Genomic DNA, 25,520 nt, shown 5'->3' with positions numbered 1-25,520 from the left:
GCTACATCAGTCCATGTGCCAGCACTTTGGGGTCCTCGTCCTTTTCTACTGCTGTCAGCTTGAATCTCTATCAGAATCATGGACATACTTTGTTTCTGTTTCGGGGACACGGCTGAGACCTTTGCCAGTGTACCCGGCTCAGCTAAATAGCCCAAGCTCCCTTGTTTCCCCTGATGAGCTTTACACTCATCTTTGTAGCGAAACCTGCGTGTAGGGACTAGGCAGGAGAGAGCTTTATAGGGTGCACTAATTCCAGGGTTAGGTTCCTGACTGTGCCCGGTCACAGGGATCCGTGATAAGGTCACTTAGGCCAGTGTAGGTCCCTAGGGTATCACTAGGGCCAGATAGCCTAGCATCCCTAACCCTGTGTTTGACAACTGCCTCCAGCAACAGTGTACGTGCATCATCCAACACAGGGCATCATCCAACATTCGTTGTACCAAGGAGCATCTTATCAGAGTGGTAGGACCACCTGGTTACTTTTTTGGTGCCGCCGAGCACCTTTTGATAAGTAATTGTGTTCTGGTCACCAAGCACCACAACTATTTGTGGGGTGACCTTCCGCATTGCTTCTTTTTTGTATCTTCTATGTTGTTATCTATTCATCTTGGGGTCAATTTTCTATGAGTAGATTATTAAAAGTTAAGTTTTAAATTCATCACTTACCTCAATTTTCTGTATGACTCAGGTGGTCTAGAATTGTTATCTATATATTGTTATATACTCACTGACCTCTGCATTATATAGCACAAGACCGCTGAGGCCAGTGACTGGCTGCAGAGGTCATGTGCAGTATACAGGCCAGTCACCACTGAAGTCAGGAAAACAAGGCCCAGCAGTAGGAACGGCTGGAACACAGTGGATTTGAGATGGTGAGTAAAACTGATTATCTATTTTGCTGTGGAGGGTTCCTAAAAAAGAGAATCTTTTTTTTTTTTTTCTGACTTGGTCTGTTTTACCAAATGCTTGCATTCATCAAGAGGATGTATGAATAACACACTCTTAAGGGACGGTCACATTGCAGCTTTTTAAGCAGAATTTTGGCCTAGGCCGCCACGCCGAAATGTCATCGAAAACCTGCCATGCGCCACGATACTCAGCGCTGTCTCCCATTGAAATGTATGTCCGCACCAAAATTCTGCTTAAAAAGCCGCCATGTCGACATCCCCTTAGGGCAGTGATGGCAAACCTTTTACAGACCGAGTGCCCAAACCGCAACCCAAAACCCACTTATTTATGACAAAGTGCCAACATGCCAATTTAACCTGAATACTACAGTCCTTTATAGTATATCTTCCATGTACTTTATCATGTAGTAGCTATAATATCCTGCCTACATTCAGTGCGCTGCCTGTGCTGTACATAGTGCGCCCTGCGCTGATGAATGGCAGGAAAAGTCTAAGGCATATTGGTACACCTTAGACTTTTTCCAGGGTGCAGGTGCCCACAGAGAGGGCTCTGAGTGCCGCCTCTGGCACCCGTGCCATAGGTTCGCCACCACTGCCTTAGGGTATGCTCAGGTGCGACAGATTCCAACCATGGATTTCCTGCAACTGTCCCAGTCATCAGAAGAGGACATGTAAATGCTGCAAAAACAATCCATCTCACATAAATTGAGTTGATTTTCAGGCACACTATTTTTTTACAATAAATCTGACCTGTGTGAACTTAAAGGGGTTGGACACTTTCTGACTACTTGTGCCAATGTGGAGATAACTATATGACACTTACTAACATAGCCTTTGTTAATATTCTGTGTGCCGTTTTATATATTTCATAAGTCAAGTCTCCTTGTTGGGCAAATAATCTGTGCTGTCCACAAAGAGTCCTGTCCATAAGATGGCCGCTGATGGAGGGTCATGTGACCAGATATCACTCCGGCACTTCCATTCAGAAACACAGACCACCTGGCAGTGTACTCCCAATAGTGTATCTGTATGGAGGATACATCACATGGAAGCGATTTGCCTGGTCACATGACCCTCCATCGGCAGCCATTTTATGGACAAGACCTACAGTGCTGCACATAATTATTCATACCCCTGGCAAATTTTGACTTAAAGTTACTTTTATTCAACCAGCAAGTAATTTTTTTTTACAGGAAATGACATGCGTCTCCCAAAAGATAATAAGACGATGTACAAGAGGCATTGTTGTGGGGGGGGGGGAGAGAAATAATAAAATAAATTTCTCAGCTTTTATTTACATTTGAGCAAAAAATACAAGATGTTCCGCACTGTGGAAAATCTCAAGGACGTGGTCGGAAGCCAAAAGTGACACCTGTGCTGGCCAGGAGGATAGTTAGAGAGGTGAATCTGGGCTCTGCTGGTGGCAATGTCTCAAGGAAGACAATCCAAGTAACACTGCACACTGCTGGGTTCCACTTCTCCAGATAAGGCACACAGAAGCTTGCTTGGCCTTTGCAAAAGCTCATCTGGACAAAGAAGACTTCTGGATTATGGTAAGATGAAACAAAAAAAGTTACCTTCATTTGGCGTAAAAAAGGAGAAGCCTTCAACCCAAAGAACACCATCCCCACTGTCAAACATGGTGGCAGGAACCTAATGCTTTGGGGGTGTTTTTCAGCCAATGGACCAGGGAACCTAATCACAGTAAACGGCAGCATGAAAAAAGAGCAATACATGAGGATTCTCAACGACAACATCAGGCAGTCTGCAGCATGACAATGACCCAAAACACACAGCAAAAGTGGTGAAGAAATGGTTAGCAGACAACAACATTAACGTTTTGGAGTGGCCCAGCCAGAGTACAGACTTGAATCCAATTGAGAATCTGTTGAATGGGCAAAAATATCTGTGGAGGCATGCAAAAAGCTGGTCTGCAATTATAAGAAAGCGTTTGATTGCTATAATAGCCAATGAAGGCTTTTCTATTGATTATTGAGAAGGGTATGAATCATTTTGGACTGAACAATTTTTGCTCAAATGTAAATAAAAGCTGTGAAATGTTTTTTTTCCCACAATAATGCCTCTTGTCATTGTCTTTTTATCTTTTAGGAGACACCCATGTCATTTCCAGTTAAAAAAATAATAATTACTTGTTAGGAAGTGTGATAGCCCAAATGGAGACGGTTCATAAGCTTGTTCTCCCGACAGGGGGTGGAAAAAGAGGGCTGATATCACAGGTGTACGCTCTTTTACTTTATAAATTCTTAGAGGGGTTTCCGCTCTTAAGAATGAAGAAATGGGAGGCTGACTTGGGAGGTATGTCTAAGGATAAATGGGATGATATACTGGAAGGGGTCCCCAGGGTGTCCTTGAGTGAACAGGGCAAACTGTCCCAACTATTTATCATACATAGAGTATACAAAACACCGGTGTTCCTAAAGAAGGTTGGAGTCAGAATTGATGACAAGTGTCCAAAGTGTATGGAAGATGGTGCGGATTTGTTGCACATGCTGTGGGCTTGTCCAGTTATTGGTAATTATTGGGATGCTGTCAGGAATATGATTAACAGTAAAATGACTGTGCAAATTCAAAATGACCCCAAGGTGTGTATGTTGGGGTATATGTCTGAGATTGGAGGGACTGAATCGGTTAAGGTAGCAGTGGGGAGGTTGTTGTATGTGGCCAGGAAGTTGGTGGCCATGAGGTGGATCCAGGGAAGTCCGCCCACACTGGAAGAGTTTGAACGGAAGGTGCATGACATGCTGATATTGGAAAAAGGGGTGTATGTGAAGAGAGGGTGTCCTCAGAAATTTGATAAATTGTGGAGTGACTGGTTATCTCATACTCACGTGGTTATATAGGCCTTTGACGGTTCATGACTAGTTAATAGGGTGGGGAGGGGGTTTTGGGATTGTTAGGACTTATACTAATATTTGTCTCAATATTTGATTCCACGCGTGTGCACGCTATATACGGATGCCTGGTATTACTGTGTGTTGGTTTTTATATGGAAACTGCCGTATATTGATTCCACAAGGTGGATACAGTAAGGAAAGATTGTATTGCTTTTATGATGTCCTGCATCTATTGGTTCAATAAAAACGATTTGATTTAAAAAAAAATTACTTGTTATGACAGTTACTCATTACTGTCCTAAAAGTGTTGAATGCGTATAAAACCGTACAAAAACTGTGGAACTGCATATAAAAAATAAATAAAAAATAAATAAATATAAGAATGGTTATTTCAAGCAGAATATATGTATTTATTCAATGATGCCTCTGCTGTTCCAAGGCTTAGAATGCCAGTGGTGGCCCTACTCAGCAACCAACATCCCTCTCATCATGACTGCCAATAGATTGACAACTGTCGATCACTAAATAGAACCACCCACTGGACTCCTAAGCATAGAAAAAGCAGAGGCTTCAATAAACAAGATATACAGTCCCACAAAATGTTATGTCAATCTGCTCAGCTTGTTCTGCTCTGTAACATGCTGCCTGCATATCACACACAATGCTTAACCTGACAAGTTCACTTTAAGTCTAGGGACTACGCAACAGGTCCCTGTAAAATCGTTGCATAAGTGTGCACTTTCATTGTTCCCAGTTAAATTTAAAAAGTAAAAAAAAAAAAATTACTGTTGAATAAAGAGGTTGTTCAAGTATAAAAATAAATAAAATCAGACAGACAGTCACTATAGCATTGGAGCTGAACTGGTGTTTTTTTTTTTTTTTTTCAGTTTTACATCTTTACATAAACTATGAAGGAGCATTCACAGAGGCAATGGAATTGTTACTTTCCAGCAAGTCTATTTTGCCATCTTGCATTCAGTTTTGAAATCGGGGATAGAAACCGCTAACATTTTAGCTTACTCACAATACCCACATCCAAAAGAGTGAGTCAACTAGAAGCTCTCTTTAGTCATGATTTTGAGAGTGTATCTTGAAGCTTACATTTCACATATAGCTCAATACAGTGAAAGCAAGATGTTCTTTCACATTTAAATGAGGATTCCCTGTAACAATTGAACTCATTATGAGGCCTGACGGCTTTGCGCATTTCAAAAGGCCGGCATTTCTAATCTCATGTATATGCTATAGATTTTCATTCAAAGAATCAGAAAAAGAGAAGAAAACCCTTCAATCAGAAGGAATTTTAATGTCTAGAGCTTTCAGAAAGACTATAAATTTAAAATAAGGCAATTGAAGAAAGATTTGCTTTGAACAAGGTTCCTCAAAATATTTTATACACATGAAACTTAAAAACACATTTATTTTTAACTATAATTTTGGGAAAAAATACTAACGAGTTAAAAAAGTTTAAAAAAAATTCTTAAAAATGTAAGCTTGTAAAAATTATTTGATATTTAATTTTCAACCATTTTAAATTTTGTTTTCCATATCAGTAACCAGAAATATATTCATTAGGGGTTGTCCACCTTTTATTAAGAGACTTCCAATCAAGAGCAGCGGTCCAACAACCCATACCCACGCTGATGAACTGTTTGGCTATAACTCCGGCACCGGTAGCAGACAGCTCCATCTACTTTGTAGTAGTCACTGTCACACTTTTCCTATTAACTTCAATGAGCTCAGTCCACTATAAAGTAGATGCAACCTTCCAGAGCTGGAACTACTGCCAAACAGTTGAGCTGTGGGATGCTGGACTTCCACCGATCAGCTGGCCATGACTTAATAAAAGGTGGACAACCCCATTAAGATAAATAAGGTACAAAAAAACAAAACAAAAAAAAACTACAGCATAGGTTTACTTCAATGAAATGTAATTCTACAAAATCCTTGGGATTCCAACAAGATTGTGTTGCATCTGGAGACAACTCAAATGGGTAGTGGCTTAGCAATATCTATCACAGCCATCTTATCTGTAACTAGGTCCCTGATCATGGAATGACAAAAAATAATGAAATGAGAAAGCAGTAGTGAATATTCTGTAATGTAATTATGGTAAAATTAGTAAAGACAGTGCTCCAGACAAAAATAAATAATTCATTAGTAGCCATCGGCTCCTGAACTGAAAAATGTAGTCGCCAAATCGAAAACGATTTTTTTTGGGGGTATCGTGACAACGCTACGCCGATCAGATCGGCATAGGGTTGTTTCGATACCAAAATTTTGATTCGCTTTCGTCACCATAAAAAAGTATTGCAATACTCAATACCACTTAAAAAAAAAAAGCTATGTGCATTTCATGAAACATTCGGCCTATAAAAGAACAGTCCTATCCTATTTATTGGTGTGACAAGGCGATTAAAAAATGGCGAATCGCATGGTTTTTATTTATTTATTTCTGTTACGGCGTTCACTGCATAGGAGATATTTTTTTATCATTTAATAGTTTAGACTTTTCGGACGCAGCGCTATGTAATATGTTTATTTATTTATTGTTTATATATTTTATATGTAAAATTGGGAAAGGGGGGACTTAAACTTAATATTTTAGGGTACTTTCACACTAGCGTTTTTCTTTTCCAGCATAGAGTTCTGTCACAGCGGCTCTATACCGGAAAACAACTGATCAGGCATATCCCCATGCATTCTGAATGGAGAGTAATCCGTTCAGGATGCATCAGGATGTCTACAGTTTGACTTATCAGGCAAAAGATAAAACCGTAGCATGCTGCGGTTTTATCTTTAGCGAAAAAGACTTGCCTGAATGCCGGATCCGGCATTTTTCCCCATAGGAATGTATTAGTGCCAGATCCAGCATTCAAAATACCGGAATGCCGGATCCGTCCTTCCGGTCTGCGCAGACCGGTAAAAATGTGTAAAAAGATACAAGACGGATCCGTCTGTCCACATGACAAGCGGAGAGATGGATTCGATCTTGCAATGCATTTGTGAGATGGATCTGCATCCGGATGCGTCTCACAAATGCTTTCAGTCACATCCAGCTCTTACTATTAGCCCCTTTAGGGTCTGGAACCCTTGTACTATTCACCCTTAGGCCCGTTTCACATGGGCGAGATTTCTGCGCGGACCCAGACCCGACTTCTATGGGGCTGTGCACAAGAGCGTTGATTTTTCACGCATCACTTGTGTGTTGCGTGAAAATCGCAGCATGCTATATGTTGTGCATTTTTAGGCCCCATAAAAGTTAATGGGGCTGCGTGAAAATCGCAAGCATCCACAAGCAAGTGCGGATGCGGTGCGATTTTCACGCATGGTTGCTAGGATGAAAGTCTATTCACTGTGTTATTTTCCCTTATAACAGTTATCAGGGAAAATAATAGCATTCTTTAATACAGAATACTTAAAAGGTCAATTGAGGGTTAAAAATAAATAAATAAATAAACTCACCTCCTCCAATTGATCGCGTAGCTGCCGGTCTCCTGTTCTTTCTTCAGGACCTGTCAAAGGACCTGTGGTGACATCACTGTGCTTATCCCATGGTACATCACATGATCCATCACCATGGTAATGGACCATGTGATGAGCTCAGTGACGTCACCACAGGTCCTTAGACAGGTCCTGAAGAAAGAACAGGAGACCGGCAGCTACACGATCAAGTGGAGAAGGAGAGTTCATTTTTTAAAAAATTTTAACCCTCATTGCCACTGCGCCACCATCGATTATTATACTGGGGTGTTGGGGGAAGGGGGGGGGGGGGGGCGCACAGCGCCACCAATGAAGATAACTGACCTGTTAATACAAATACAGGAGGCAGGTGCCGGAATCATATAGCCAGCACCCGACCTCTATGACAGGGAGCGATCAGCGGCAGTTAATACAAATACAGGAGGCACCTGAGGGGTTAACAGGTCAGTTATCTTCATTGGTGGCGCAGTGGCCACAGCCCCTCCCCTCCTCCTCCTGTCCCTCTTATTGGCAGTGGCAGTAGCACAGGGGGAGGGAGAGACTCCTTCTCCACTGCGCTGCTGAGAACATCGGCGGCAGGGCAGAGAACTATCAGCTCCTGTGCCCCGCTGCTCTATTCAACTTCAGACTCAGAGCTGCGACGGCGGGTCAAGTTTCAAATGGCGACAAGACTAAAAATTCTTGTCTCCATTTGTAAATTCTAAGTTGCATTGGCGACCATTTTGGTCGCCATCTGGAGCCCTGAAAGAGATTTGGTTTATTCCAAGTGCTAGATTCTTGGATTCCTGAAAAAAACCTTTAACCTCTTCAGGACACATGACGTACCGGTACGTCATATATGGTTCCGATCACTGCCGCCCAGCGGGCGGTGATCGGAACCCGGTGCCTGCTCAAATCATTGAGCAGGCACCTAGGCTAAATGCACCGGGGACGTTCTGTGACACACCCCACCACTCCCCCCCCCCCCCATGTCGGCGGTTTGCTGCGCTTTCGGCAGTTTCTGATCCCTGCAGTCCCTGACCGCAGGGATCAGAAACTTTAAATGGGGGGGAATATAAATTCCCCCCCCCCCCTTGCACCCCTGAATGATTATTATGCCGGTGGGTGGTGCAGAGGGGGTGTTGCGGGAGGTGCGGCAGGCGGGATCGTGATCCGCGCCCACCGCCTCTTGAATAATCATTGGTGTGCAGTGGTTATACCAGAGTGTCAGCAAATTGCTGACACTCTGGTATAAACAGCCGACATCGTACGGACCGCTGTATGGAAAAGGTTACAAACAGTTAGGGAGCTCCCTCCCTCTCCCATCGGGAAGCTGCTGTGCATTTGCAGCCCCCAGGCAGCATGGGGTGACTGAGGGAGCTCTCCTCCTTACCCTTCCCCGTCTGCTCAGTTGTGGCAGACGGGGAAGGTTCCCATGGCAACAGGACGCCTCCTCAGGCATCCTGCTGTCCATGGTGCTAAACAGATCTGTGCTAAAGGCATAGATCTGTTCAAAGTGTAAAGTAAAATACAGTACAATACCCTATATAGTGTACTGTACTAGATTATACAGAAAGACCCACTGGATCTTCAAGAACCAAGTGAGTTGGGTCAAAAAAAAGCGAAAAAAAAATGTTTAAAAAAAACAACAACATTTATCACGGATTAAAGAGACCCTACCTAAGATAAATCGCCCAAAAACTGAATAAACTATGGCTCTCAGAATATGGAGACACTAAAACATGATATTTTTATTTTTTTTCAAAAATGAAATAATTGTGTAAAACTTACATAAATAAAAGTACACATATTAGGTATCGCCGCATCTGTGACAACCTGATCTATAAAGATATTGCATGATCTAACCCAGTAAAAAAAAAGTGTAAAAAAAAAAGCCATTTTTTTCACCTTACATCACAAAACGTGTAATAGCAAGCGATCAAAAAGTCATACGCACCCCAAAATAGTGCCAATCAAACCGTCATCTCATCCCGCAAAAATCATACCCTACCCAAGATATTTGCGCAAAAACTGAAAAAATTATGGCTATCAGACTATGGAGACACTAAAACATGATTTTTTTTTGTTTCAAAAATGAAATCATTGTGTAAAACTTTCATAATTAAAAAAAAAGTATACATATTAGGTATCGCCGCGTCCGTGACAACCTGCTCTATAAAAATATTAAATGATGTAACCTGTGATATGAATGTTGAAAATAACAAAAAATAAAAACTGCGCCAAAACAGCTATTTCTTGTTACCTTGCCTCACAAAAAGTGTAATATAGAGCAACCAAAAATCATATGTACCCTAATTAGTACCAACAATACTGCCACCCTATCCAGTACCTTCTAAAATGGGGTCACTTTTTTGGAGTTTCTACTCTAGGGGTGCATCTGCATCAGGGGGGCTTCAAATGGGAGATTGTGTAAAAAAACAAACAAAAAAAAACGGTCCAGCAAAATCTGCCTTCCAAAACCGTATGGCATTTCCTTTCCTTCTGCACCCTGCTGTGTGCCTGTACAGCGGTATACGACCACATATGGAGTGTTTCTGTAAACTACAGAATCAGAGCCATAAATATTGAGTTTTGTTTGGCTGTTAACCCTTGCTTTGTAACTGGAAAAATAGATTAAAATGGAAAATTTGCCCAAAAATTAAAATTCTCAAATTTCATCTCCATTTGCCAATAACTCTTGTGCAACACCTAAAGGGTTAACAACGTTTGTAAAATCAGTTTTGAATACCTTGAGGAGTGTAGTTTCTTAGATAGGGTCGCTTTTATGGAGTTTCTACTCTAGGGGTGCATCAGGGGGGCTTCAAATGGGACATGGTGTAAAAAAAATAAAAAATAAATGTCCAGCAAAATCTGCCTTTCAAAAAACATATGGCGCACCTTTCCCTCTACGCCCTACTGTATACCCGTACAGTAGTTTACGGCCACATATGGGGTGTTTCTGCAAACTACAGAATCGGGGCAATAAATATAGCATTTTGTTTGGCTGTTAACCCTTGCTTTGTTACTTGAAAAAATGGATTACAATTTAAAATTTGCCTAAAAAATCTAAATTCTGAAATGTTATCACCATTTGCCATTAACTCTTGTGGAACACCTAAAGGGTTAAGGTTCTAAGCCTTGTAACATACCCCAAAAATAAAATATCATTCCCAAATTGATCCAAACATGAAGTAGACATATGGGAAATGTAAAGTAATAACTATTTTTGTAGGTATTACTATGCATTATAGAAGTAGAGAAGATGAAACTTGGAAATTTGCAATTTAAAAAAATAATTTAGGCAAAGTTAGTATTTTTTTTTATAAATAAAAATTAATTTTTTCAACTTCATTTTACCAGTGTCATGAAGTACAATATGTGACGAAAAAACAATCTCAGAATGGCCTGGATAAGTCAAAGCGTTTTAAAGTTATCAGCACTTAAAGTGACAGTAGTCAGATTTGCAAAAAATGGCCTGCGCGCGCACTTCGCTCAATGAGGCTGATTCTAAATGTCCGCACAGGCGCATCAGGCACAGGCCTGTGCGCACGCGCGCGATCTTTGAAAAGGAGGAGGGGGCACTGACTGAGCGAGAGCCGGAGGCGGATTTCTTTACATTCAGGCGGCGCTAAAAGGATCAGGGGAGGAGCTGGGCACCAACGGCGGCGGCGGCGGGCGGCAGCTTCAGACCCTCAGAAACGCCCTGGGCACCTTATCCAAAGAGATTGACAGGTTACATAAAAGGTATTTTTATCAAAACGAGACGGCGAATTTATGTTATAACAACACCTTTGTAATCACAAGGGCGGCATGGAGAGAACAATAGTTTTAAAAGGGGGGGTTAGAAAGTGGTGACAGAGTCCCTTTAAAGTGGTTGTGCAGTCTGTTTGCATTGATGACCTATCCTCAAGATAGGTTATCAACATCTGATAGATGGGGATCCGACACCTGAAACCCCCTGCCAATCAGCTGTTTGAAGGGGAGGTGCAGCTTCCCATTCATTACACTGCGTGACTCCTCATTTATTTGAATGGAGAGAGGACTTGAAATTACACTACGCCACCACTGCAAGAGACAACGCATAGTGTAATGAAGAGGAAGCAAAGCTCGCATCGAGCGCCGCCTTATCTTCAACCAGCTGATTGGCAGGGGTGTCGAGTGTTGGACCTGAGGATACACACTCCTTTAAGGCGCCGCTTTCTATTCAAACAGCTGATCGGCAGGGGTTCCGGGTGTTAGATCCCCACTGATTAGATGCTCAGGACCTATCCCGATGATGGGGAATAAATATAAATCAGGCTGCACAACCCCCTTAACTGATTAAAAAGGTGAATAACCAGTGAAATACTACACAGCACTCTAGCTAGTATTCTTAGGGTATCACATTATTAGCTATTCTCTAAATAATTGTAATTAGCTGAACGTGAACACAGGACATGGTAGGACTGAAACCTACTATTCACCACCTTGCTTACTTTCTGTTTGATCTCAAATAATTATATTATATATTGCAATTTATTACGTGGCTGAGCATTACATGCACATCTATTCACATGATGTACTTACCAAGGTCAGTGTTTGGTCCCGCAAGAAGCTGTTTAAACTTTTCTAGGCGGAAAGCTTCTCGTTCTGATAACCCAGCAGTGTTCAAGCAAACCTGGTCGGATGACTTGCCCATAGGCATTGCAGATGGCTGGTGAGGTACTGATTGCTGTCTCTGCAAGGAATGTCTCTCACCTGCAACATGAAGTATGTACAGTTATGCTTGGATACTCAGTGGTGGACAAGTAGAAAGATACTGGTGTAGACAACATGGGGATCATGCCACTATTCAAGGCGTTATCACATAACCGACAATTCAAAGTACAATAACCCTAAATGAGTATTATGCACAGGGACCTTATATGAGGGCACAATGTATCAACAAAAAGGACTAGAAATGCATGTATCCAGAAAAGGAAACTTGCCTATAAAGTATTTTTTTGTAAGGCTATTTGACAAAACTTAAAGGAAATTATTAATTATGTTAAACATATTGGGGGGTCATTTATTAAGACAGCGTTTTAGACGTCGGTCATAATAACCCTGTGAACTACCAAAGTTATGAAGAGGCATCGGACTTAAATTTGGACCATTTTCTACGCCTAAAACAGGCGTAAAAAATTATAAATGAGATGGGCCTGCCAGCTCGTCCCCTTTCCCCCCGACACACACCACTCCCCCTTTTTTAGACCTGGCATGAGCGGGGAAAATTCGCAATTTGCAGTGCAAATAACCTTTGCACCAGAAATACCAAAAATAGGCAAATTTCTGTTAGTAAGTGACCCCCATATTTCTTGGTATGTATCACTTTTCAGTAGTCATTTCAGGCAGGATTACAATGAGAGTTAACACCTCTGCTTAGAGAACACAGGATTGACCATTCACAATAAGTAATAGTCACAGGGTATGCCCACAAAAAGTCCCCAGACGAGTCCTCTGCAGATTATGGTGTCAATGGCTCACGTGGTTGCTGTAAAATAAACGTCTCTAATCTTTTCAAAGGCTCAGACAAGATGGCCGCCCTCATGATTTTACATAGAAAATACAAAAACAGACAGACATTTAATTTACACAAGACAATGAGGAGAGAGGGACTGTACCAGGGTGGATTTGATTTAAATCAAACCAATTTAAATCACGATTTAAATCACTAGTCAGTAAGGCTTGATTTAAATCATAGTTTTCTACATAAGACTAATTCTTGCTGGTATAACTTATAATATGCAAGTAGATGAAGATTTTTAGAATAACAACTTTTCATATTAGTTTGATTAGGTTGATTCTGTATTGATAGGTTTGTAGAAGTTAGGATTAAAGGGAACCTGTCACCAGGATTTTGTGTATAGAGCTGAGGACATGGGTTGCTAGATGGCCACTAGCACATCCGCAATACCCAATCCCCATAGCTCTGTGTGCTTTTGTGTCAAAAAACAGATTTGAAACAGATTTGATACATATGCAAATTAACCCGAGATGAGTCACTTACAGGACTCATCTCAGGTTAATTTGCATATGTATCAAATCGGGTTTTTGACACAATAAAAGCACATAGAGCTATGGGGACTGGGTATTGCGGATGTGTTAGCGGCCATCTAGCAACCCATGTCCTCAGCTCTATTCACAAAATCCCGGTGACAGGTTCCCTTTAAAGTCTTTTTCTCAACTCTGTTCATGTTATAACATTTTTGCTGTGAAGAAGAGGCATGTGATCTCGGCTGAGTCAAATTCAGTTTTGAGAACTGCAAAAGTAAACCAAGCATCTGTAATAATATCTTGTAGGCAGAGAAACTGCCCAATAATCTTACAAAAACCTCTGGAAGAGCATGACATTGTGAATGGATTAATGGAATTTATTTACCAATTTTTTTTTTTTTTAACATATACAGCCTTATTCTACATAATTAAAAAACTAATCTTTATTTCATGATGGAATAACCTTTGGATGGTAATATATTTTCCTCAAAAAGCATTTAAATAATCCGATTTAAATTTAAAAAAAAATCAGATAAAAAAATAAATAAAAAAAATTTGATTTTTATCCACCCTGGACGGTACATATTCTAATCTTTGGGGGTCTGAGTCTCACTTCCTCTTTTGCTTCTAGTTGGCGCTTGCCACTTACATTTACCGAACGAGAAGGGCAGAGTGGTGCTGGGCATGGGGAGGTGGTGGAAAGTGTACACTCTACTGTAGCTGACCCTTTACGGGAGTGCTGAAGGACAATATATGTCTGGTTCTCATGAAGTCACTGTGGCACCAAAAGGTTGACACTCATAGTGCCACAGTGGCTCTTTATTTATTCAGGTAGATGCATACTGACTAATAGCCTACAAGAGCTTAACTTTACTATGTGTCCGGCCTAGGAGACTTTGTAACGTGCCCAGATTTAAATAAAAAAAATAAAAATTAAAACACGACAACCTTTCCAAATACTACACAACTGTATAACTCGGCGTGACCCCTACCAGCTGCTGTAGGCCTCCATATGACCTGGTCGTGTGACATTTGCGGCAAATCACTAGTAGTCGAGGTTACAAAGAGTGGGTAAGTCGGCTTCTTTTTTGGATGTTATTCATATATCTGTATAAGCATGTTAACAGTAGCAAACTTGAAATGCTATGCCGCAGTGTATAGATCGAGAACACAGAACAAAAAAAACAAAAATGGGAGGGAATAACGTGCTGTCGCGATGATTTTATGGAAACTGAATTACCGGCAAGTACTAATTCAGTTTTTTCCATAGCATCATCATGACGGCATACAAGGAGATATATGTAATGTTTTACAAAAGTATAGACGCTGGCTCATGTGGCAGCTTTACATACGTCATCAAGGGAATCGCCAGCCTTCTTGGCTTGAGAGGATGACATGGCTCTGGTTGAATGGGCCCTCAGGTTAACAGGACATGGGAGATTCTGAATATCATAGCATAGAGAGATTGGGCCAGATTTATCATGACTGACAGCTCACTCCACTTTAACATATGGCTAAAGTCAGTTTTAGCCAAGTCAGATTTATGATCGTCCCTTTAAGACTGTAATAAATGTGGTTTGACGGTAGCAGTTTATCTGTCAGTAAGCAGCTTTACAAAAGTCGCACATCTTTACGAAAAAGTCGCAAGTTTTTATTAAAAAGTCGCATGTTCTATTAAAAAGTCTCATAAGATAAGCATGGTCCTCACTGGAGTGAAATTGCGACTTTTTTGCGACTTTTTAAATAGTCCCAATAGTAAATCTGTCTAGAGATTCATTTACATAAGAAAACACGCCCACTTTCAGAAAACTGGCGAGCATAGTGCAGAGCAGAAAAAAAGACACAAAATTGTGCGCAGTTTTAGCGTTTGGGACTTTTTCATTCCATTATTCTGACCTGAGCTAATGATAAATCTGGCCCATTGTGTTTTTGATCCATCTGGCCAGAGAGGATTTGGAAGTTTTCTGGCCTTTGTTTTTCCCTGCGAACAGGACTAAGAGATTGTCGGACTTCCTGAAATCCTTGGTAGCCTCGATGTACTTTAACACGGAGCGTCTGACATCTAAGGAGCGGAGTTTTGACAGAAAGAAAGTAGGATGATCTCTTGGCTGCGATGGAAGTTGGATACAACTTTGAAGAGGAAACCTGGATCTAATCTGAGAATTATCCTGTCATCCAAGATACGCAGAAAGGGTTCTCTGAGGGATAGCGCTTGTATTTCCCCTAGTCTACGGGCGGATGTTATCGCAATCAGGAAGGTCGTCTTTAGTGATAAATGTTTAATCGAGCAGTCAGCTATAGGCTCAAAGGGGGGGTAGCGTCAGTCCTGAGAGTACGATGTTTAGATCCCAGGAGGGAACTCGTGACTTAATAGTTGGACGAAGTCTAGAGGCTGCTCTCATAAAAAACTTTTAATCCAGCAGTGGCCTGCGATATCCTGAAAAAAAAAAAAAAAAAAAACTGCCAAGAGAAGATACTTGGACTTAGAGAGTGAAAGGTCTCAATCCTAAGTCAAGCCCCTCCTGTAAAAAGTCTAGAATTTTCTGAATGTTTTGTCTTTTTAAATTTGGAGCAACATCCGCCGACCAGGAACAACAGAACCTCTTCCACATCTTTAAATAGATTGCTGAGGTCACATTCTTCCTAGAGGCTTTTAGTGTTTTTTTTTTTACCTTGTCCGACAATCCCTGTCTTTTCAGGAGCTGGGCCTCAGGATCCAGGCAGTTTCAAAAACTGTGAATTGGGGTATAGGACTGGACCCTGATGCAAAAGATCCTTCCTGATCGGAACAGGCCAAGGCTCCCGGATGGAGAGCTTCTTGAGAGAAGAAAACCAGCCTCTTTTTGGCCAGAACAGAGCTATTAAAATCAATGTGGTTCTGTCCTGATGTAATTTCTGAATTACCTTCGGGATCAATGGTAGTGGAGGGAAGGCGAAAGAGTCGCCAATGCCATCTTGCGGCGAATGCATCCAAGGCCCATGGGTTGTCCCTGGGGTTTAGGGAGCAAAATACTCCCACCTTCGAGTTTGCCCTTGAGGCAAAGAGATCCACTTCGGGATTTCCCAATTTGTCTACCACCATCTTGAACACTTCTTCATTCAGGGAACATTCTGTCTGGTCTAGCCTGTGGCGACTAAGGAAGTCTGGTTCTTGGTTTAATACACCCTTGAGGTGAACCGCTGAGATGGAGCTCACCTTTTGCCCTGCCCAGGTGAAGATCTTGGATGATAGTGACTGAAGTGTCCCACCTTTGTGTGAAAGATAAGCGATTGATGTCGTGTTGTCTGTGAGCATCTTCACATTGTAACCCTGAAGAATACTCTGTCACTTTTAGGGTCTCCCAAACTGCCATCAGTTACCGGTAATTTGATGAATGTGACCCGATTGATTGGGGCCAGGTCCCCTGAAACAGATGGTCTCCTACCTTCGCGCCCCAGCCTGAAAGACTTGAGTCTGTAACTACTTGAAAATAGGGAATCTTCTGCCACGGTGTCCCCTTGGACAGATTTGAGGAAAGCTTTCACCAATCTACAGACTTTTTTACTGGTGTTAGGATAGATAACTTGCGGTCTAGCAAGGATTGTCATTTGTCCCAGATCACGAGGATACAGTTTTGTAAGGGTCTGAAATGATTCTGACTCCAGGGTACTGCTGAAATGCATGAGGTTAATAGACCCAACAGGGTCATTGCTTCTCTTATTGAGCATGTTCTCTTCCCCTGGAATGTTCTGATTTTCCATTGCAGAGCTAAGATCTTGTCCTGGGGAAGAAAAGTAGCCTGGGCGTCTAGGATCATTCCCAGAAAGCGTATTCTTGTGGAAGGTAAAAGGATAGACTTGTCCTTGTTTACCATCCATCCCAGCCTGTCTAGTGTTGATAGAAGGGTGTCTAAGTCTAATCCCATCTGACGTGGACTGTCGCTGATTAGAAGGAAGCTGTCTAGGTACGGAACTAGCGTTCCTTAAGAAAGCCACTACTAACTTTGTAAAGATCCTCGGGGCCGAAGAAATTCCAAACGGGAGTGCCCTTAACTGATAGTGATGGATTCGGCCTCTGTCGTCTCTGATGGCAAACCAGAGGAATTTTTGGGAGTTGGTATAGATTGGGACGTGATAGTAGGCATCTCGTAGATCTATCATACACATCAGGACATTTGGGGATTAACAAGGGTACTGTTGACATTAGGAATTCCATCCTGAACTTTCGATACAAGATGAACATATTTAAGGGTTTCAAATGTATTATCATACGGAACTTGAGTAATCACGTTCTTTTTTTAGAAGGTCTTGAATTTCCTGCCATAGATTTGTCTGGAAGCGCGTTATTGAAAATCTGTTTTGGGGTTTTGAAGACAGCTCGATCCTGTATCCTGGGCCTACGATCTCTCTTGTCCAGGCATTCTGGGAGATCAATTCACAGGATGTCAGGAAGTTTGGGAGCCTTACCCCCACTGCGGCGTCATTGTTTATCGTTTGGTTTAGAGTGGGAGGTAGGAAAACCTCTTCCTTTACCGCCTTTGTGGTAGCTCTAGCGAACAGTCTTCCCTTTACCCCTGTATGATCTGTCTTGATTTGAGGAGGAACTAAAGGGATAACAGCATTTAAAGGGCCATCTTCAGGAAAACCCTTTTTAATCAGAGGCCTTTTCTAAGATCTTATCCAATAAGGGGCCGAACACATACTCTCCCGAGAATAGAATGGAGCAGAGCTTCATCTTAGAGGTTTTATCCCCTGACCAACATTTCATCCAGAGCGCCCTTCTGGCGTTAGAGAGGGCACCATCCCTAGCTGAGAATCGGACCGCCTCAGCCGAGGCATCAGCCACATAAGCGGTGGATGATTTGAGGAGGGGTAGGGAATTTAGAATCTCCTCCCTAGGGGTTTTATCTTTAACGTGGTCCTCTAATTCATTAAGCCTTGGGAACATGGATCTGGCCACGGAGGTTGCAGCAATATCAGACTTAATGTTAAACATTGCGGTTTCCCATGACTTCCTCAAGAGGCTGTCGGCTTTCCTGTCCATGGAAGCATCTTCAAAGGGAAGGGATGTTTTTGTATTCACCTTTGCCACTTGGACATCGATCTTAGGGATCTCATAAAAATTTTTTGGATTCCTCGGGATCAAACAACAACAATCGGTTTTTGAAGGCGGCGGAGACCCCTAAACATTTTCCCGGGTCAGACCACTCCTCCAAAATCACGTCCCTAATATTTTCGTTGATAGGGAATACATGAGTCTTCTTAACCCGCAAGCCTCCAAACATTTCCTCTTGGATAGAATGGCTTCTCTGTATCTCTTCCACCCCCATAGTTGATCTAACTGCTTTTAGGAGACTCGACATGTCCTCCATGCAAAAATAAAACCTACGGTTACTGTCAGATGATCCTGCGTCCGAGTCCCAATCTCCCTCTTCCTGCGATTTGACCGACGGAACGTCGTCTAACACAGCCTAAGAATCGGAGGATGAGGGGGATCTAAGCCTAAGATCTAAGAGGGGGATCTTTTTGGGTTGAGGAGTATACACAGGTTTGGAAGTTAGATGAGATAAAGATGACCGTATCTATTGAATCATTGTCCTAAATTTGTCCTTCAGGGAGGAAGCTTCATCACAGACAATATTGGAAATGCAGGCTTTACATAACTTCTTGGGATAATTGTCAGGAAGCCGGGCATTACAGGAAATGCACTTAAGAGACCTTTTGATTTTCTTTTGTGCCTCCTTGGAGACCTAAAAGAAAAAAAATGTATCCATGAGATGGGGGGCCGTTATGAGTGCTTAAATACTGCACAAATAACCCCCTCCCAGTAAGAGGAGAGGGGGATCAAAGAGACTCCCTGATCATTATAAAATAGGAACTTTTTCCCCAAAGGGAAACTCACAGATGGAGGCAATGGCGGGTCCTACTCCTTCGGCGTCTCTGTTCCGGACATCAAGAGGCAGAGTACTGCTGCTGAGTACGCGGGCTCAGGTAACCACTCTGGTGTTCGGCAGTTGCAGAAGCACAGCCCGGAACAGTGTGTTCGGATTTTTAGCCAGGGAGTATGCTGCATGCCTCCCATGTCACTCTGTCTGCCGGAAGTGACAACATGAAGAAGTGCCCGAAGCGCCGGGCGCGCAAACCCGGCTTGACCTGTCAGAGGTCGCCCTGGGAGCAGGCTCCGGACAGGACCAGAGCAAAACCTCCCGATCCATCCCCTGCCCAGCATAAGTACTAGGACCGCGGGATGGCAGGTGAGCACCATGATCCAGGATGGTGTATGCTGGGAAAAAGAAAGAGGTAAACAGATGGTAGAAGCTTCATCTTCCTACATACAGGGAGACCTTTCTCTGCCCTGTCCTCTGTAGGGACAGGAAACACTAGTGTTGGTGGTGGGAGGGGGGAATTTAATCCTCTCTCTGTTCCTGCCCCAACAGAGGTCAGGGGTCAATCTCTTTGTATGCCGTCGTGATGATGCTATGGAAACAGGTATTGGGGGCATATGTATGGATGGTGAGGGGTGTTAGGAGCAGAGCACATAAGAATTTTGATTTTGGGACCGGACAACTTCTGACAACAGGTTCCCTACTCCACAGCGGACAAGTGGCGTCATGACACATGTTTACATATACATACACCATATAGCTGCAACACACATAGGGTTATTGCAATACCAAAATTTTGATTCAATTTCGATACCATAAAAAAAGTATTGCAATACTCTATACCAAGCTCAAAAAATAAACCAAAAAAGCAGTGTGCATTCCGCATTTTATGGAACATCCGGCCCATAATCGAACAATCCAATCCTATATTTTTTTGGGGAACAAGGTGACAAAAAAAAATGCCGACTCGCACGGTTTTTATTTATATTTTTTCTCTTACGGCATTCACCGCATAGGAGATATTTTTTTATATTTTAATAGTTCACACTTTTTGGGGCATGGCGGTATGTAATGTTTATTTATTTTATAAGTAAAAATGGGAAAGGGGGCGATTTAAACTTTAAATATTTTGGTGTTTGTGTTTTTTTTCCTGGAGTTTGGACTATGCATCCAGCAGTGAGTACTTTGCAAGAGAATAGCGATGTTGGAAATATTGTTTTATAGTTGTTATCATCCTGAGAAAACTTGAAGATGTGCTAATCTGCCCTTTGCTAATTTCTAGACATTCACAATAAATGAACACAGACAGCTAAAAAGTGTGAAAACTTCAAGACCTTATAAGACTTGCCAAAAGCAGCAGATAATCAAGACTGTCAACAGCCAGCTACATACATCATGTACTGTACAAAATACCGAATAAAGCAACAGCAAAGAACTAATTATTAATATACAATATTTACTACTCTATAGTTATCTATATTTAGTGTTTTTTTCTTTAAATTCAAAAAGTAAGTGCTTAAAAGGGGTTCTTTGGGAATTTGAAAAATGAAAATACTTAAATATTACTTTATTATAAATAAATTCCCAAATACCTTTTATTAGTTATAATGGCTCGTTTTGTCTGTAAAGCAATCATTAGGAGAAATAAAATGGCCGCTTTCCTATTTTACACAGAAAAGCTGTCCTAATCACACAGCGAGACAAGTTACTTCAGAGCAGTGAGCTAAAGAGCGGTCCCATCTTCATCTATAATCATGAATACAGTTTAATATAATCTTCATGCCTCCTCATGAACTCCATTTCTACAGAGATTTAGCTGAAGTACAGAGAGCAGGGTGGGGGTGACGTGGATAATGTACAGCAGCACTTGTATGCAGTCTCCATTTCCACAGTCTGTCCTGTCCGTCCTCTCTGTACTTCATGTCTCCTCATCAACTCCATTCCCACAGAGATTCAGTTAAAGTTCTTATAATCTGTTCTCAGGATTATAATTCCTGACAAGTAGGAGGGGAAAGGGGAGGCAGCTGTTTACCTCAGTGCTCAGAAGTAACATGTCCCTCTGTATGATTAGGACAGGTTTTGTGTGTATTAACAGCACAGGGGCCATTTTGTCTATCCTTAGGACTGCTCCCTAAATAAAATGAGCCATCATAAACCATGACAGCTATATGGTAATATATTTACAATAAAGTAATATTTAAGTATTTTCATTTTATAAATAAATACTCGGAGAACCCCTTAAGGACCCTTGCCATACATGTACCTAACATCTGGACGCGACCAGTGACGTACATGTATGGCAAAAGGTCCGCTAGGTGCTGGGAGGGAATTGCGGGGGAAAATCGGGGCACCATGGCTGCTTTTACCGGCAGGCATCCGTGCCAGGTAAGGCAGCATGGTGCAGCATCGCCTTCCTGCAACTCCAAGCGCTGCGATTTGTCAATGAAGAACGGTACATTGCAGCGCCAGAAGCAGTATAGAGCTGCGGGTTGGGTCGGGGGGCAGCCAGGGGGAGGTGACTGGTGCTGAATCATAGTGAAGAAAGATGAACATCTGGATTGCTGCACTTATTTTATTTTTTTCCATTTGCAGCTGTTCCAGATCCCTAAACCACCCTCCGTCCCTGTCCCTTCCCTATTTTTGCAGAAAATGAGTTAGTTTTTTAAAAAAAATTTTTTTTCTTCTAAACTTAATGTCAAATTTATTACAACCCCCTTCGCTTGTGAAAACACACCATACACACCCCTCAAACAAAATAAAAGGTTTACACATTTCACACGTCACACTCCAATAAAATAAAAATGGCCCATCAATCCTAACGAGTATATTCAGCTTAAGAGGCATACCCAATGCTTGCCTCCAATACTGATTCTGCCAGCGAGAATGCCACTTTCCTCTACTCCTCTACCCCCTCCTCCTGATCATCATCATAATCATCTGCTGATGATGAGGGGCCCTCTAGAAAGCACCCCAGGGTAGCAGCGGAGGCAGCACCCCAGAGTGAACCGTTATGGAACCCACCGCCCGACGATTATCAGCCCCAAATTCCGGATTTTGAGGGCAGGTCCGGAATACAGATAGATAATGCGGGCTTCACTGAACTAGATTTTTTCAAAATCTTCTTGTCTGAAGATTTTGTAAATTTAATGGTGGCCCAAACCAATTTACAAGCTGAATAATTCATTGATCAGAACCCTACATTGGCATACGCTAGAACCCTAGGTTGGACCCCAGTAAGTGCAGCAGATATGATTAAGTTTTGGGGATTCTCGCTGCATATGGGCTTTGTAAAGAAGCCAAACGTTAGACAATATTGGAGTTTGGACATTTTCTACCAAACTCCAATTTAAAATAAGACCATGACCCGTAAACGATTTGAGTCAATTAGGAAATTTCTACACTACAACTACAATGCACAGTGCCCACCCCAAAACGACCCAACTTTTGACAGTCTGTTCAAGGTTAGGCCTGTCATTGACCACTTTAACACCAGATTTGCTGAGGTGTACAACCCTGATAAAAATGTCAGTGTAGATGAGTCCCTATTACTTTTCAAAGGGAGGGTTAGATTCTGCCAATACCTGCCTAGCAAACGGGTAAGGTACAGCATTAAGATATACAAACTTTGTGAGAGTAGCTCCGGGTACAACCACAAGTTCCGCAATTACGAAGGGAAAGATTCCCGGATAGAACCCCCAAGAATGCACTCCCAACCTAGGAATTAGTGGGAAGATCGTGTGGGACTTACTGTAACCACCTCTATGAGGATAACCATTATACCAGCATAACCCTATTCATGTCCTTAACTGCTAGGAGGTACTGTGGCTTGGGGCACAATGTACAAAAATCAGAGAGGCCTCCCTAGATACAGTCCTGATCAAAAGTTTAAGACAACTTGAAAAATTGCAAAAAATCATATTTAGCATGGCTGGATCTTAACAAGGTACCAAGTAGAGTTTCAACATGCAACAAGAAGAAATGGGAGTGAGACAAAACATTTTTTGAGCATTCAATTTAATGAAAACAACGAATAAACTGAAACAGCCTGTTTTGCAGCTGATCAAAAGTTTAGGACCACACCTCCCAAAAAAATAATAAAAAAAATAAATAAAATAAACCCCCCCAAAACAGAAATCCAACTTCCAAAACAGGAACTCAGTAATGAGTAGCTCCGCCGTTATTGTTGATCACTTCAAAAATTAGTTTCGGCATGCTTGATGCAAGCGTTTCCATGAGGCGAGTGGGAACATTTCTCCAAGTGGTGAAGACGGCCGCACGAAGACCATCTACTGTCTGGAACGGTTGTCTATCTGTTGTAAACTTTCCTTGCCATCAATCCCCAAAGGTTCTCAATTGGATTTAGATCAGGGGAACACGCAGGATGGGCCAAAATAGTGATGTTATTCTCCTGGAAGAAGTCCCTTGTCCTGTGGGCATTGTGTACTGTAGCGTTGTCCTGTTGAAAAACCCATTCATTACCACACAGACGAGGGCCCTCAGTCATGAGGAATGCTCTCTGCAACATCTGGACATAGTCAGCAGCCGTTTGACGCCCCTGCACTTCCTGAAGCTCCATTGTTCCACTGAAGGAAAAAGCACCCCAGAACACTATGGCACCCCTTCCGCTGTGGCGCGCAGAAAACATCTCAGGTGGGATCTGCTTGTCATGCCAGTAACGTTGGAAACCATCAGGACCATCAAGGTAAAAAAAAAATCTCATCAGAGAATAAAACTTTCTTCAACCTTTGAACGTCCCATGTTTGGTGCTCTCTTGCAAAGTCCAAACGAGCAGTTCTGTGGAGTTCAAGGAGACAACGTCTTTGAAGACGTTTTTTGTTTTTGAAGCCCTTCAGTCTCAGATGCCGTCTGATGGTTATGGGGCTGCAGTCAGCACCAGTAAGGGCCTTAGTTTAAGCCGAGGATTGCCCAGTGTCTTGACGGACAGCCAATTGGATCCTCCGGCTCAGTGCTGTGGAAAGTTTTTGGGGTCTTCCACTTGACTTTTTTGTTCCATAACCCTCAGGATCATTTAAGAAATTCCAAATGACTGTCTTACTGCGTTCCACCTCAGCAGCGATGGGGCGCTGTGAGAGAACCTGCTTATGCAGTTCAACAACCCGACCACGTTCAAAAAGGGAGAGTTTTTTTGCCTTTGCCATTACAACGTGTGACTACCTGACAGAAAATGACAATGAATCCACATCTTTGCACAGATTTGGCCTTTTAAAAAGGCATGTGGTCCTAAAATTTGGATTAGCTGAAAAACAGCCTGTTTCAGTTTAATTGTTATTTTCAATGAATTGAATGTTAACAAATTTTTGGGTCTCACTCTCATTTCTTCTTGTTGCATGTTGAAGCTCTACTTATAACCTTGTTAAGATCCAACAATGTAAAATATGATTTTTTGCCATTTTTCAAGTGGTCTTAAACTTTTGATCAGGACTGTACCTGGTAGGGCAACCACTGAGAATGGGTGAAAGTAGGGCTCTCCTCCATGAGAACAAGCTGGTGGTTAAGTACAAGGACAAGAGGGACATCCTTGTACTGACCACCAGTCATACAAACGCCAGCTCCCCTGCTCCTGTACGAGGTACCACAACCACTATCCCCAAACCAGTTTGTATCCTGGAGTACAACAGGCACATGGGAGGGGTGGATCTTTCAGATCAACTTCTGAAGCCCTACAGTGCCACACAAAAAACGAAAGTGTGGTACAAAAAGCTGGCCGTACACCTTGTACAGATGGCAATGTGCAATGCATACGTGCTATTTCAATCTGCAGGCCACACAGGAACTTTCCTTTAGTTCCAAGAGGTGGTCATCAAGGCACAAATTTTTCAAAGCCAAGCCAGGGAGGGTCCTAATACTTCTGGAAGTCATGGTACCCGTGTTGTACCAGGGCAACATTTTCCAGGTCAAGTGCCTCAGACAGTAGGAAAGGGAAGGACCCAAAAAAGATGCAGGGTGTGTTCCAAAAAGGGGGAAAAGGAAAGACACCATTTACCACTGCGAAACCTGCCCTGAAAAACCTGGCCTGTGCATGCAGGATTGATTTAAAATCTACCACTCATCCATGGAGTATTCATTTAATTTCATCCTTTATGTACCCTGTAGTTTTACCTCCTTATATCTCTGATTTAGTCTGCATAGCTTACAGATTCACTTTTCACCAACCACTACATACTGGTAATCATTTCTGTGAAACACCCGTTAAGTCAAAAGTACCCTTTCCATCACTTAAAATGTTCGTACGGAGGTGCGCTTTCCAAAATGGCGTCACTTGTTGGGGTTTTTAATTTCTGGGGACCTCAAGAATTTTTTTAATGCGACATGGCAGCTAAAATCCATGTCGCCCAATTCAGGTCAGCAAAATCCATATTTTGCTGTTTGAGTCTAGACCTATGCTGTGCGCTCAT

At 42.2% G+C, this 25,520-nt stretch overlaps 1 protein-coding gene across 1 annotated transcript in view; it reads right to left on the bottom strand.

Annotated features, from left to right (window-relative positions):
* The window catches only part of TBC1D22A (TBC1 domain family member 22A), a 620,637-nt gene that overhangs the window by 567,130 nt on the left and 27,987 nt on the right, over positions 1-25,520 (bottom strand). Inside the window, exon 4 of the mRNA XM_044280236.1 lies at positions 11,792-11,962. Within this exon, the coding sequence (XP_044136171.1) occupies positions 11,792-11,962 (171 nt within the window). The remainder of the gene's footprint in view (positions 1-11,791; positions 11,963-25,520) is intronic.

The sequence above is a fragment of the Bufo gargarizans genome, chromosome 2 (genome assembly GCF_014858855.1).
Source record: "Bufo gargarizans isolate SCDJY-AF-19 chromosome 2, ASM1485885v1, whole genome shotgun sequence".
NCBI lineage: Eukaryota > Metazoa > Chordata > Amphibia > Anura > Bufonidae > Bufo > Bufo gargarizans.
This window is presented reverse-complemented; position numbering and strand designations above follow the sequence as displayed.